We start from the raw sequence: 11,405 nt of genomic DNA, 5'->3' as shown, positions 1-11,405 counted from the left end.
ATTGCTCAGACCCCAGTTCCAAGAGTATAAAATGCGACACAATGTTGTCAACCTGAGAGGTTAGCATCACCCTCTGGGAAACCCTGCAGCACAGAAGACATGCCTGAGTGACTGATAGTATTATTATCTTAGCTGTTAAAACTTCACAGGTGGGGCCCAGAGAGGGGAAGTGACTTTTCCAAGGCCACAGATTAGTGGCACATCCCCAACAACATGTGGGCTGCGTGCCTCCCTCAGGTTCCCAGACAAGGAGTCAGGAATCCCAGGTTTTAGTCCTGATTAGCAGTGGGGATTCCAGAAAGAACCTTTTAGGAGTCTCGGTTTTCCCGTCTGTAAAACCAGCCTAGAGAAGGCCATCCGTCTCCAAGGATCCAGAAAGGCTCTTTGAGGTATAAACTACGGGATGGGGTTGTAGAGGATAGAGAAAGCCTCCCAGGCACCCTGGAGCGCTGGACGCAGCGGGGGTGAGGGCCAGGTCCGGGGCTCGCGGCTCAGCGCTCGCCAGCACTCAGCCACTGAGCTTAGCCCCAAGCCGCGGGCTGCAGCGCCCCCCACTGACCAGTGGGCAGCAGGCACCGTGGCAGGGGCACCTCCAGCCCTGGGTCCACCTGACTGGGTCAGTGCCTCCCCTAGGGCTGGGCAGGACAGGATTTGGGGATTGAGGAAGTTGGGGTAGATGCCTGGGGCTCGGAATGGAGGGTAGGCCGTCAGCCAGGGCAGGGAAGGAGGTCAGCTGAGGGGTCCTGGAGGGGCCTCTGACCTGCTGAGCACCTGGCGGCGGGGTGGGGGTGGGGGTGGGGGGGTGTGCATTGAGGACTGGCCACAAGGGGGAGCCAGAGACCTCATGCAGCGGGCCTGGGGTGGGGGCTGCGTGCCTCCATCCAGTGGGAGCTCTGGGAGGAGGGGCGGGGGTGGGGGGGGTAGGAGGGAGAGGAGGGGGAGGAGGGGGACTTCTGTCCCTTCCCACCCCCCTCAAGCCCCAGGACCACCTAATCCCCACCCAGGACAGGTTCTGGGGACAATGTCCCTGCCCTCCCGGGAACCTCTCCCCAGTCCTGGGGAACTGCTGATGGCAAGATTGGGGTCCAACCCCTTCTCAGGTTATTTATGCCAAGGTGCCGCCCGCCCCTCTGCCCCCCGGTGCCAAACTCTGTGAAGACTTTACTTACATTTCTCCTTTCTCCCTGCATGGTCCCATGAGCTGGTGCCCCCACAGTTAAGCCCATCTTACAGAGTAAGCAAAGCACAGAGAGGTCGAGTCCTCTCTAGGTCAAGGTCAAAAGCGTAGGGGTCATGACCTTGACCGACCACACACCCCAGAGCCTCCCTTGAGAGACTTCACTTTAGCAAAGACTCACTCTGTTTTCCCGAAAGCAGAGGCAGGCAGGGGCCACCCTGTGACCCACCACAGCCCCTTCTGGGGGGACAGGGACCCTCTACCTGCCAGGTCTCCATCCCAGGGAAAGCTAGGCTGCCACGAACTCAGAACCCTCCACTGCTCTGGGGAAAAGGGAACTTGAGGGCCCCTTGGGAATCCAGGAATCAAGACCCCCAGGGGTGACCCCTTTGGGATGACAAAGCCAGGACTCCGGCCTCCCCATCCAGTACTCTCTCCTCTGCCCTCTAAACCTGCCATGATCTTTAACCCCTCAGGTGTCCACATGACACTTTCACATCTGGTCTGAACTCTACCTCCACAGGCTCAGAGAGATGTGCAGGGCACATCTTACCATGCCCATTACGCGGTCGGGGAGACTGAGGCCTGGAGAGCCGGGTGGGCCATCAGGTGCCCCCGACACATGAGGGAAAAGGTGATGTTTGCCTGTGCTGAGGATAAATTCGGGGAAGCCTACCGTGGTCTGTGCCTCACCGGACCCTCCAGCGTCTGGCGGGGTGCTTGCTGGGTCTTCAGTGGGGCACCATCGACGTTGGGCCAGGCTCCTCTGCTTCTCTCTCCTGCTGAATCTTCTCTGGAGACAGCTCCTCACCCCGCCCCCGACTTGACTTCCCGTCCAGGGCCGGGTAGCCCCGAGGCTCCCCCCACTTCCACCCCACCCCCTGGCTGAAGGGTTGGGGGCAACAGGGACTGGGAAGCCCAGGTCCCTGGCCAGACTGCACCTGACACAGGTGGGGCAGGGTCTTCAGGCTGGTTGAGGGGAGAAGCAGGGCCAGGGGTGGGGAGGGGTCGTCCTTGGGCCCGGCGGCCCCTGCCCTGTGCTGCGTGGTGAGGCCGCCAGGGCCTGACTCACGGCTGACTTGGCCGCGCCCAGCCCGCCAGGGTGATCCAGGCCGGCATAAGGCGATGACTGGGCAGCCCTCCACATGACCGGCCGGGGTCGGCCTTAGGTGTTTTGACTCAGACCTGCCACAGGCCGTGTGCACCAGGGCCATGTCCCCTTGTCCCCATCCCTGGAAGAGTCACAGGGCTGCAGCCAACCCCCCGGACACAGTGCCCCTCAAGCCACCACTCCTTGCCCTGGCACCCACCTCAGAACCCGGGAGCCACCTGGCCCATCTGGTCCGCCCTCCTTCACGGGCTCTGGGGCCCCACCTGCCCAACCCCCTCCCTCAGAGACCTTCGCCCCTCCCCGAGTCAGTGGAGCCCAGCCCTCGGGGACGCCCCAGGAAGCAGGGAGCGGGGTTGGCTGAGCCCAGGGCCTCCCCACTCTGACCGTGGACTGTGACCCTTTCCTCAGCATGGAAAAGGGGTTCTGTGGGCACTCCGGGTCCCAGGCCTGGCGTGGGTGGTGGCGGTGAGAAGGGGGGACAGGAACAAAGACAGAAGAGCTGTGAAGAAAGAAACCAACAAGGAAAAGGGAAAATGAGGGAGAGAAAATAAAGAGGACGTGGCTCGGGCACCTGTTCTGTGACAGCTTATGACGGCAGCGCCAACAGACCCTGTGTTGCATTGTTTCCCAGAAAATCTCTGCTCTGGCCTGGGAGGTGTCCAATTAACTGAGTCTGTTGTGCAGACAGGGAAGCCGAGGCTCAGCCCGGAGGTTACACGGGCCACGGGGCTGGGGTTTGAAGTCATTTTGCTGAACTCCCAAGTACTTTCCTGTCCCTTGAGAGAGAGAGAGCGTTCAAATCACATCAGAACTGGCGGGCAGCGAAGGCGCTGAGGCTATGGAGGCCAGAGACACAGATCTGCCGTTTGCAAGCCGGGAGTTTGTTCTTTAGACAGACTATAAGTGCTGGCACCCCATCCTTGCCTTTTTTTCTGCAGTTTCTCTGGAGGGCCCCCCCGTCCCAGGAAACTTTCCATCCGTGTGTGTCATGTTCAGGGTTGACTGAGGGGCTGTGACTGTCACCCTGAAAAACTTGAGAAAGAAAAGAAAACCCAGCTTGTGGTCGATTCCAGCAGCAGGGTTGCCCGAGGACTCCTTATCTCCCTGACCCTGTACCAGCTCGCCCATGGCCTGCAGCTGCTTTGTCCCTTCACATGAGCCACTTGGGGGAGCATATGCTATTTGCAGGCTCACAGGGCATCGCCACTCCGGGAAAAGCATGCCTTGTGGGGGATCAGCTTCACACTGTGGCACAAAAGCATTATTAGAACCCCTCCCCCACTACCCCTCATGCCGGATGGTCATGGGAACCCTGATCTCACAGCAGTTGTCGCTGTAGTAGGTGGGGGAGGGGTGACGATCCAAGAGGGCTCGTTCTGACTCCAGGTGCAGACACCAGAAACGACCCCTGCAAGCTGCCCTGCCCAAAGCCCCAGGGAAGCCCCGCCAGCCACTCTATGGGGAGTTAAGGAGGAGGGGCCTGGGAGGGCAGGAGGAGGGGGAGGGGGAAATGCAGGCACTGGGAGGTCAGGATGCCTGGATGTGTTGGGGGCCAGCTGAGCACGTAGCAAATGCAGAGATGAGCTGGCAAAGTTGGGTGGGCCTGAGAGCAGCCCTGGCCGGCTGTGCTGAGGAGCTTGGAATCGATGCCTCGGGCAGCAGGATGGGAGGGAGTCATTGAAGGTTTGTGAGCAGAAGACGTGACAGTGAGATGTGTCCAGGGAGTCAGGACCTGGCTGGCGGTGGGAAGAGAAGGAGGCACGTGCCAGGGATAGGGTGTTGGAGAAATCACAGGATCAATGGGGAGAGAAGAGGTTGAGGCTAAGGGAGGTTGAGGGAGGTGCGCTGGGGTTCTGGAACTTCAGTGGGGGCGATTAGGAAGCAGAAAGGTGTGGGCTTGGGGCTGAGTTCAGCCTTGAGGCACCCACAGGGCACCCAGCAGATGCTCTGGCAGCTGGGTCTGTGGATCTGGGCCCAGGCTGAAGATGGCACCTGCAGCTGTGGTCTCATCAGAAGACAGCGTGGAATTGACAAGTCCTCACTGATAGGACCCCCAAGAACCCCCCCCCGGAGTCTGGGGCTCCCTGATCTGCTTCCTGCTGGGGGGGTGCAGCTCCAGTTCAAAGCAGCCCCAGACACCTCTCCCAGGGCTTAGCCACCTCTCTAGAGGCTGGCAGGGGGCCCAGGCAGGGGTGAAGAACAACTACCCTGGGCTTCCCAGCTCTTCCTCCGCAGACCAACTTCTATCCTCTCCGTGGGCAACCACATGCTGCCTTAGTGCCAACTCCCCTTCTGCTCCAGGAACCTGAGGGTGCCTGGCTTTCGGTGTCTGCCACCTCCCACCCAGAGATTCCCAGCAGCCCAGCCCGAGGAAAGTCCCCCACCCCCATGCTGGGGGTGCAGCAGAAAAGAGCAGAGGCCAGCCCCTGCCCTTGGCCACACGTGGGTAGCGCCTGTCTAGGCCAGGCTCCCTGCCCTGCTCCTCACTGAGCTCCTGCTGGGTGCCAGGTACTGTGCTGAGAGCAGAGCAAGGCAGATGTGGTTGGTCTCCATCCTTGGAGACTCCAGGCTAGCGGGGGAGGCAGACGGCAAAGCAAACCAAGAGAGGCCCCCCACGCGACAGTTTTGAGGAAAAAAATAACCAAGTTGTTAGACCCAGAACACGGATGGGGGTAAGAATAGCCGAGGATGCACTAACCAAAAACCAGAGCACAGCATTGCAGACAGAGATAAGAGCACAGGCAGAGACCTTGTGGTGGGAGGGTACCCTGGGCATATTGGGATCCCCAAAGTGGCTGGTGTGGCAGGAGCCCGAGAGCAAGAGAGAGCCCATTGGGGGGCAGTAGAGACCCTTACTAAGTGCTTGGTAAACAGCCTGGAATATATTGGGCGCTTGTTGGTTGGGAGTAAGAGACCTGGAGTTCTAGCCCCAGCACTGCACTAACTCGCTCCGTGACATTGAGCAAGATGCTTCCCCTCTCTGGGCCTTTTTGATAAATCAGCAATGCTCTCACTCACTATATCCTCATCCTTGAATGCTCGGAGCCTTTGCCCTAGCTCTTCCTGCCACCTACAGGCTCCACCCCTTCTCCTGTGCGTCATTCAGTCCTCAGAGTAGACATCACCTCTTCCAGGCACCACACTGACAACCCACGTCACCTGACTCTCACTCTCTATTACATCACCGCTTTGTTTTTGCCAAGCTCAAGCTCACACTGCAACCTCAGATGCTCCTGTTGGTTCTTTTGCTTGTCTGTTGTCTGTCTGCCCCCACACTTGGGAGCTCCGTGCCCCCGGGGACTCGTGAAATTGTCAGCAGAGTTACAGAGGCTGAAAGGTGACAGGAGGATGCTCCTGCCCTGGCATCTAACGGGCCTGAATTTAAAATGTGCCCGCCCCCAGTAAATTTGCTCTGAGGACTCAAACTCTCTGAGCCTCGGTCTTCTCATCTGCAAAGTGGGTTATATCTATTGCGGGGAGTCCCACACAGGGCTCTCTTCCACCCCATGTTAAGTCCTGTTCCCACCAGAAATGGGACTGATCCAGGTCACGTTCATCGGCTTCTGTGAGCCCTTCCTTTGTAGCCGCTGCTTCAGCATGTCATCAGCCTATAGATGACCCTTCCGAGGCGGGGCCCTGAGCATCCGGAGAAAGCCAGGTGGAATCCCTATCCACCCTGGGGCCCTTCAGGAAGCAGTTTCAAGCACCTACCAGGTTACAGGCCACATGTGAGGCAGGATCTATTATTATCTTGTCTGTTTCACACAACACACATCAGCACACATACCCCCAGCCAGACACCCACAAGGGCCCAGAGCAACCCATACACTCCATCCTTCCTCCCTCCCCTCTGGCTCCCAAACCCAAACACCCCTGGTCCCCAACTTCTCAAGAGAGACCCATTCAGAAACAACAAACACCTTGTCTGTGTTTGAGATGCCCCACAGTCAGAGCCCCCAGCTGACTGGGGTGTGCGACTTCCCTTCCTGGATAGAGCAAGGACCCCCCAGCCCAGGCCCCAGGTGGTGGATGCTTGTGGCCTTACCACATAGGGACCCCCCGCCAAGAGGCTCCCCCAAATCCTGTCCCACAAGGCAGCAGAGAGACACAGGGGCTTTAGAAACCAGGCAAGTTTTAAATATATGTTTGCACAATATTAACATTAAATACACATTATAAATAAGCCTTATAAATAGGAAACAGATAAAAACTGATTTAAAAAATCTATAAATTAGTCATGTCCCTCCAAGGAATTGGCCCAGCAGCTTCTGGGACCCCCTCCAGGAGGGCAATGGTTTCAGCATAAGAAAATACCACGATGTACCACCAGGGGGAGCAGCCAGCACCCAGGACCCAAGACCAGGCGCTTCCAGGTGCTAGCTAGGAGGTCTCTTCCAGAGAACTCAGTCTGTGCCCAGTGGCCATCTGTACTGCGTATCCCCATGTATGGAGAGAATTTGATATCCACCCTATGTCACAGAGTCCCAGCAACTGACAGGCAGAGAGGGCTTTACATGGCCCCCAAGCCCTTCGAATCACAAAGAGAAAACTGAGGTACAGAGAGGTAAAGTGGCCTTGCTGAGGCCACACAGCAAGTTAGGGACCAACCTTGGACCCCCCCAAATCAGTGCTCTTTCTAGTACACTCTGCCCCATCACAGCTGCCTAAAGTGAGGTCATCCAGACATCCAGGTGTCTGGCCCGAGACGTGATGAGGCATAGGAGGCCAGCTCAGGCCCTGACCTCCCCGCCTTGGAACCAGGCCACTAGGGAAAGGAGGAAGTATGGGGGCACCGGCCCTGCAAGTCATGAGAGGGACAGTCCGGCAGGCCTCCGGGCAGCAGAGCAGGGGGTGGCAGCCAGTCTGGCCATGAGTCATCCTGTGTCATCAGACCCCTGAATCAATGGAAAGTTGGCCCCGTGTGGACCTGACCTGGCCACCCCACCAGACTGAGGAACTCAGGGCTGGGGGGCTCAACAGCCTGACCCTATGTCCCTAGCCCAGCCCAGAGGAGGTAGAGGGGCTGCACGGCTCCCACCCCTTAAAGTGCACTTCTGAGAGGCGGGGAACAGAGGGGAGCAGGATGGCAGGCCCTGGGGCTGCGCCATCCTGCAGAGTACCTGCTGACCTTTCACCCTAAGGCTACCGGGGAAGCTGTCCCCTCGGCATGAGTCTCCTGTCCCTCCGGAAGGGCCACGTCCTGCGGGCCCCCCCTCTGCAGGGCCTGGTGAGGGCTGTGTCTCCAGGGGCCCGGCAGGGGCTGTGTCTCCGGCTCCGGCTCTCCCCCCACTCCTGGAGGACCTGCCCCACAGAGTGCATGAAGCGGTGATAGCCGTGCAGGAACCTGCAGCTCTTCAACTTGTGCTGGAAGGCGTCTGAAGGCGGTGTGGGCGGCGGCGTGGGCCCGGGGCCTGGCTGAGTGGGCTCAGGTGTCTCTGCCTCTGAGGAGCTGCGTAGCAGCTGGGACATGCAATGGATGTTACTCCTGAACCCGCGGATGTTCAGTCCCACCAACTGCTGGGCTTCAGGGAGGTCCTGATACAAAGCAGTCAGTCTGTGCAGGACGAGGCCCAGCGTGGCATTGAGGGTCTGCAGGAAGCCCTGTCTGCTGAGCCCCCGCAGGGCGTCCTCGCTGGGGAAAGCCCCGGGGCGCTCCCTGCAGTGCTCCTTCAGTCCTGGCGTGTCCAGGCCTTGGATGCGGATCTGTGGGGAAAGGACAATGCAGGGGTGAGAGCTGGAGCCCCCACCACACACACACACACACACACACACACACACACACACACGAACCTGCTCTGCTCAGCCTTGAACCGCTGGACCTCATGTACCCCCCTTTCCAATCCTCCCATTGTACAGATCCAGAAACTGAGGCCGAAGAGGAGCGAGGACTCCTGGATCACTGCAGGTGAGGTTAGAGGTATGCCAGGGAGCTGGAGGGGTGACCACACAGGTGGTGATTGTGGCATGAGGTGTGTCATTGGGGAGGTGACGGGAGGTGACATGAGCTCAGGAGGGTGGGACTGTTCACTGCTACATCCCGGTGCCTAGAACAAGGCCCGTGGCAGGTGTGCAATGAGCACATGGGGCAAATGGACGAATGAGGCAATGGAGTTGGGGTTCACACTCCAGGCCCACTAAGCTGGGGGAGCTGCACTGCCTACTTGGCATCTCAGGGTTAGGCCTGGGATGTTCGCCGTGGCCCAGGAATAACACGGAGACTCGTTTTCCCCCCAGCCTCAGATTGAGTAGGGTTTGGGCCTGTCCTCTCTGGGACTCACTGCTGCCCTAACCCCACAGTTCTCTGAGACTCAGATGCCCCCAGGGGCCGGTCACTCACATAGGGGTCCAGGAGCGTGCTGGTGTCCTGCATAAGGTCTGCCTGACGCCGGAGCTGCAGGAGGAGTTCATGGTACTTGCCCAAGCACTTGCTTGTGGCCGTCATGCTCAGGAACAGGAGTCCGAGGATCACACCTGGGGCAGAGAGGGGACATGTCACCTGCCTTAGTGAGGAAGCCACAGGTGGGTGCCTTTCAGAGAGGAGGTCACTCAAGCGGGCCTCAGAGGGCACAGCCCATCATCCCCAGCTTTTTGCCATTGGGGGCGGGGCTGGGCACGGTGCATGCACGGGGCTACCTGCTGGGGCCTCCACCACCTTCCCAGCGAGTCACTGCCCAACACCCAAAACAGTGGTTGCAATTCACCAAGTAAGACTTTGAGAAGAGGTGGTGGGGCCTGGCTAGAGTCAAGCCTGCCAAACTCAGGAGCTGACCTGAGGTGGCCCAGGTGGGGCTGCTCCCTGCAAGTCCTCTGGGCTAAGGGGTGACCACTGCTGCAGGCCCTGAACCTGCTGTAACAGATCCCACCCCCCCAACGCAGGTGCACTCTGGAGGATTTTGCAGCCCAGGAGCAGCTAGACACCTTGATCCATGTCTGCAGAACGAGGAGAGGCTGCCTTTCCACCCAACGTTTCCATCTGGAAAGGATACGTGAGACCATCTCGTCCATGCCCCCATTTGACTGACAGGAAAACCAAGGCTCCAAAGGAGAAGGGCTTGCTCAGGTCACCCAAGGCCAGCCCGTGACCCCATCTCTCAGGCCTCCCTCCTCTCTCCGTAAGTGGCCACTTTTATCAGGCCCACCAGAGATGCTGTGAGCCAGAACATTCTGGGGGGTGGGTATAATTACCACTCCCCTGCCTCCCCCCACCCACCCACAAGGCCCTGGCAGCCACGTGGTCGGAAGGGCCTGTGGCGCAATGGCCCGGAAGGCAGTGACACCACCTTCCCTTCCTAAGAACTGTGGCCCCTTGGGGAAGATGCTGCTGGGGAGGCCAAGGGGCCAGGCGCCTAGGCACAATGACTACCAGGCACCCCTCGCCGCCTCCCAGGTACCTGCTGCTGGGCTTGGGCAGGGGGGCTGGTGTGGGCACAGCGCACGTGGGACTAGGGTGCCTGCATGGGTGTGCGTCTAGATCTGTGCGAGGCTCGAGGAAACAGCTGGCCACACACAGCCGTTGTGTCCCATCCAGGGCAGGGGCCCCGGGCTGCATGTGGGGGTTCCCAGATTGGTGAGATTGAGGGTTCCAGATGACGTCACGTGACTCTGTGTGCATGTCATCCTGTGGGTGTGGCTATGTGCGCTGTGTGATTGTGTGGGCTCCAGGGCCCCCAGGCCCGGCTGACAGTGTCCATTCATCCCAGAGCCTCCAAATCGGGGCAAGAAGGAGGCTCCACAGCCCTTCCAGACATCACACCATGATGCTGCTCAGCTTCTGCGGCTTCCTCCTCTGCCCCAGCACATCTCCCACCTCCCACCTGCTTCCCTGGCTTCTCCCGCAGTGATCCCCTTCCTTCACTCCCTTGCTCCCAGAGTTGACTCTACATCACCCTCCCCGTGGAAGCCCTCTGGTAATATCCTTCTCTACCCTGTGAAGATGCTCTGTTCTCAGTGGATCCCTCTCTTTGCCTGACCCCCTGGCTCTCTCCCCTTCTCAGCATCCTCTGCCCGGCGCCTGGCCTCCCCTATTCCTGGAGGACAGAGGGTGCCCCTGCTCCCCGCTGGCACCCATGAGCACAGCAAGCAGGTGCTGGTGGGGAGGAAGGAAGTACTTACTGAGCGGTGTCCTCCGCATACACTGTGCCCGCATGCTGGGTGACCGAGCTCTGGCCTGCGCCTGCCGGGGGTGACACCTCCAGGCTTGGAGCCCTGCGGGCTGGCAGCCACTTTATGCCCGCCGGGAGGATTGGCCAACACCTCGTGAGGTGGGTGGGGAGGGGGAGGGGGGAGGGCAGGCCTTCTGGGAACATGACCCCAAAAAGCAAAGTTTCCCCAGGCGGCCAATGGGCGCTGGGTGCGGTGGCATGCCTGCTCCTCCTCCTGTTTTCTTCGAATTCATTCTTCGAGGTCAGCCCCACGCCCAAGGATGATGCAAACCGCAGCCTCAGCCTTCCTGGGGTGAGCAGGGAGCAAGGGGGTCCATGCTCGCTGCAGGGGGCTGTGCCCGGGGTGGAGGGGAGAGTCCACCAGCTGGGCTCCTGGAGGGCGCACAGCCCAGTCCCAGCCCAGGAGCCATCGGCCTCACAGGCCTCTGTGGTTTGGGGCTGAAGGGAGCGAGACATCTTCCTTCTTGAGTGCCCTTCCCGCCCTCCTGCCAGGGCTGTTGGGACATCTGTGAGCGGAAACCACCGGGCTCTGGGCACAGAGCCAGACCCAGGCTGGCAGCCCCGAGATTGTGGTTCTGGCCCCAGGACCTGCATCCTCCAGTGGGGCTCTCAGCCATCTCCTTTCCCCCACCAGGCACCCCTCACATAACCAGCCTTCCCCATCCCAGGCCCATTGCCCACAGCCAGGCTCTTTTTCTATAGACAGGGCCCTCTAGGGAGAACTAGGCACTTGAGGCAAGAGAAACAGGAGATTAGGGTTCAAGCCCACTGACATGCTGTGTGATCCAAGGCAAGTCGCTTAACCTCTCTGGGCCTCAGAGCCCCACCCACCCATCGTAAAATGAGGATTCGAAAAGTATTTCCCAGCCACCTCACAGGGCTGCTGCAGTCATGGACATACAAGGCAAACGCCCTTTGAAGGCAAAAGGAAAGATGAAAGTCTGATTCTAAGTAC

The 11,405-nt window shown here is 59.5% G+C and overlaps 1 protein-coding gene across 1 annotated transcript; it reads right to left on the bottom strand.

Annotated features, from left to right (window-relative positions):
• Positions 1 to 7,430: 7,430 nt before the first annotated feature.
• On the bottom strand, positions 7,431 to 10,434 carry OSM (oncostatin M; the record flags this gene model as incomplete). Its single annotated transcript, XM_082852539.1, has 3 exons — positions 7,431 to 7,991; positions 8,626 to 8,759; positions 10,401 to 10,434. 3 exons carry the CDS (start codon positions 10,432 to 10,434, stop codon positions 7,431 to 7,433), a joined length of 729 nt encoding a protein of 242 aa, XP_082708665.1.
• Between the last annotated feature and the right edge of the window lie 971 nt (positions 10,435 to 11,405).

The sequence above is a fragment of the Leucopleurus acutus genome, assembly GCF_964270905.1.
Source record: "Leucopleurus acutus genome assembly, chromosome: 13".
Classification (NCBI taxonomy): Eukaryota; Metazoa; Chordata; class Mammalia; order Artiodactyla; family Delphinidae; genus Leucopleurus; species Leucopleurus acutus.
Note: the sequence above shows the minus strand (reverse complement) of the source record. Positions and strands in the feature narration are given on the sequence as shown.